The sequence below is a fragment of the Cynoglossus semilaevis genome, unplaced genomic scaffold (genome assembly GCF_000523025.1).
Source record: "Cynoglossus semilaevis isolate Cse_v1.0 unplaced genomic scaffold, Cse_v1.0 scaffold3974, whole genome shotgun sequence".
Taxonomy (NCBI): domain Eukaryota; kingdom Metazoa; phylum Chordata; class Actinopteri; order Pleuronectiformes; family Cynoglossidae; genus Cynoglossus; species Cynoglossus semilaevis.
The window spans coordinates 1-3,620 of NW_007585342.1; the positions used below are offsets into that span (position 1 = coordinate 1).

Genomic DNA, 3,620 nt, shown 5'->3' on the forward strand with positions numbered 1-3,620 from the left:
GTTTAAGAGATTTAATATATATATTTAAATATTTATATATTTATTTTAATTGCTCATGAAAAAAAATCAGGGCTGAACTAGTTTGACGAGTAAGCGGCCATAATAAACGCAGCGTCTTCGCCGCCGTCTCGTAGTCGTGCAAGCGATAGCTTGATAAATACCAGTTATCTTGTCTATTCCTGCCCCAACAGCACCGGGTCAGGACTGCGGAGGGGGCATATCTGCTACATCAAACTATGCTAACTGCTGTGACGCGGTATCAAACCGCCGTCTGTTAGCGTGCCGCTAACCTTGTCGAATCTCTTGATTATCCACCTGTCCCAGTGGGTGAGCATGTCCAGCCATTTGAGCTCCCTCTGTCTGAGCACGGCCGGAGGGACGTCCTGAGCTCTGGATATTTGGGATGGACAAAAGAGAAAAAAAACAGATTAGCAATTAGACATTAGCGGTTTAAACAATTGTACGAAGTGAAAACGTGAAACGCCGTTTGTTTTTTTTACATGGGCGTGTGTTTAGTAGACGATGAAACCAACAAACAAAGGTTGGTTTCACCAACGATGAAATTATGGTTTCATCGTTGTGTTAAATTTTTTTTTTTTTTAATCAAAGCTGTGACGTTCTTCTGCAGAACGAGCTCTAAAGCACTTTAACTTGCCGTGTAATTATGTCGCTGGCAGAAAGCTGTAATTGCAGGGTCAACTGGCTTCAAAGTGTTCTTTGATTTAAAAAAAAAAGTAGTAGGTTGTATGTCGTAGCAGCATTATTAGACTTTTAGTGATTCCGAAGGACCCCCCAAAACAGTAATTAGTAGCTTTCACTTCCAGATAAAGCTAGAAAAGTTAAACCCCTGAGTCAAACAGAGAAAAAAAAAATAAAAAATTTTGAAGCCAAAAGAAACCAGGGTGCCAGGGCTGTGGCCTCGAAGTCTGCCAAAAACTTCAGAACACAGACACTCCCAGAGAAGCATGCAGTGCCTGGCACAACTTTTTTTTCTTTTTTCCCTCCTATCACTATTTTTGCCCCACAGAACAGGCTTTTTATAGCTGTGAGGCGAGAGATCAAAAAACACCCAAAATGGGTTTCGGTTAAACCCTTTTAAATGGAAACCATGCGGCGGCGCTGTCAGTAAAAAGTAATGTTTAGGGGGAAAAAATTTAATAAATAATTGTTTTAATTAAGCTAATAATGACTAGTCAACTAACGACGTCATTATGGGTAATTTTAATGTCGATGTTGTCAACGGTCAAATGTAGCATCTGGACTCGTCTAGCAAAGAGTTTTTCCCCATAGAATTAACGGTTTTAATTGTTGTCAAAATGAAAAAAATCTGATAAAAATGTCTTATAAGCATCTTTTAAATTATTGTCAGGCAACTGTCATCAAATATTAACTTTTTTTTCTCTGTAATTATCCGTGTCTGCTGTCGTGTTTAGCTAGCTAAATGTTTGTGTTCGGTGTTTTATGTTGTCTGCTAACTGCTAACCTTTTAGCTCGTTATGCTAAATAATTTAAGCATTAACTCTCCCTTCCACACGTTATGTCTAACTTTTTCTAAAATAAATTTACGTTTTGGTGACTTTTTAAAAAAAAACTTTTAGCAAATACTTGGGGAAACTTTTAGCTAATTCGGTTAAATTTGACTGCCGCTGAGTTGTTTCAGTAGTATAGCTAGGTGTACGTTAGCTAGCAGCGACGAAATAAAAGAACTTTAGCGTGACACGGGAGGAAACAGTAAACCCAAGGGTGTGTTTATATTATATTGTTGACCACGGACTGTCTGACTGAGTCAGACCATGGGCAGATGTAGAAACCCCGGGTGCCACGCAGCTGGTTGGGGAGAGGCAGCGACACCACGACAACAAAACTAACTCCGGGAGTTCTACGTCGTTACGAAACTACGTTAACAAAACACAACACAAATAAAGATAATTTCCAAAATGGCCGTTGTCTCAAATGTAGTATTTTGTCTGTCGAAAAAAAAAGTTGCTGAAGTTTGAACTTACGACTCCTCCGTGTACTGCTGAGCTCCGCCGATGAATCCATATTTGTCCGTTCGTCTATCGCTGGTGAAGCCGTTGATCTCGGAGTCGGAGCCCAGGGAGCTCTCGTCGTCTATGTGGCTGCTGCTGACGGTTCGGATACTCCGGGTGTCCACGGACTCGCGGCCGTTTTCTATTTTGGCCATAGAAACGGAGACACACGGCTAGCCGCCTAGCCAGCGTTCACCTAAGGCAAGCGAGCTCGTTGACAGCCGACCGTCAAAAGTGCTGCTCCCCAGCATACGCTGCTCGATCAAACCGCAACGACGTCATTGTATCTCCGCATTTAATTTTTACTTCTTCTTTTTTTTACTTTTTACGCAAATGAAATGCTATCATATGGTTCGCCACGACAGGACGACGTTTGTATCAGTCAGCTGGGAAAAAAAGGCGAACTTTTTCACAAAAGCAAAGGGTTATCTCGTTAATCATAAACTGCTAACGCGCTTAGCATTTAACTAAAAAAAAAAAGATTTCGGCAGTGCTCTTTAAGTTGCCTTTATATTCAGCAACTACATATGACAGTAAGTTATTGTTTAAAAAATAAATAAATCCAACCGATGGAGTCTCTGTTGTCAAATCATCCCATAGAAGTCTGCTGATCCCGGGCTACTGAGAGACTCAGTGTCGCCCTGGGCTGTTTTCAACACTGTCTATCCTTCACTCCCCCTAGTGGTTTCACTCGGAGACAGTTTTTTTTTTAATGTTTGAAATGTGGATTATTACATTACAAATAATAAACTTTGCGTGACTCTAATCTCTAAACCAAAAATAAATGAATAAATCGTATTCCTTGTTAAGGTCTGATATGTATTTTTTTTATTTCACAATTTTTATAATTATAACGAAATACACAGGGAAATCTGATCCTAATTATACAAGTCCAGTAAAAATCGAACTTTATTCTCAGAATTCGGCCGTAAAAAAAAAATGTTAAAAATAAATAAATAAACTAAAAAATTTTTTAAAAACTTTTAAAAAAATTAAAATTAAATTAAAAAAAAAACTTAAAAAATTACTTCGGCCGAGCACCAGAAACTTTTTTATTTTCCCATGTCCCTTTAAGAGCTCCGTTGAGCTAAGTGAAAACTAAATTTTATATTTAACGTCCGATTTCAGAAAGAAAAAAAATTCCATCCATTATCTACCGCTTATTCCCTCGGCCGCGAGGGGTCGCTAGAGTCAAAGCCAGCTTTGGATGCCTTTAAATAATAGAAAATTTTCAGAAATCAAAAATAAAAATGATTAGATTTTAATGTCAGATTTAAGGTGAAACAACAAGAGATTTAATTTTACTACAAACTTTACTTAATTAACGTAACATAAACAAACGTAGAAACTGATGAATTAATGTCCAACTCCGCCCCAATCATGTCAAAGTTAAACCTTAGCCCCCCCCTGTTCTTAATGCATCACTACCAATAACATTTCAGCATCTACTGCGCCATCTTCAGGTCTATAAATGGAAGACATAAAAATCATATTTTTTTTTATTTGAAACTATTTTAATAACACATGTCGATACAGTCAGTTTCTCCATCTTCAACAAATTAAAGTTTGTCATCAACATACTTTTCCGTG

General features: G+C 38.2%; 1 protein-coding gene across 1 annotated transcript; it reads right to left on the reverse strand.

The window, feature by feature from the left end:
• Nucleotides 1-57: 57 nt before the first annotated feature.
• LOC103399035 (TBC1 domain family member 10A-like) lies at nucleotides 58-2,698 on the reverse strand. The gene is made up of 2 exons (XM_008337785.3): nucleotides 2,004-2,698; nucleotides 58-390 (listed from the first exon to the last, which is right to left on the reverse strand). The coding sequence occupies exons 1-2, from the start codon at nucleotides 2,183-2,185 to the stop codon at nucleotides 240-242; spliced, it is 333 nt and encodes a 110-aa protein (XP_008336007.2). The 5' UTR covers nucleotides 2,186-2,698; the 3' UTR covers nucleotides 58-239.
• Between the last annotated feature and the right edge of the window lie 922 nt (nucleotides 2,699-3,620).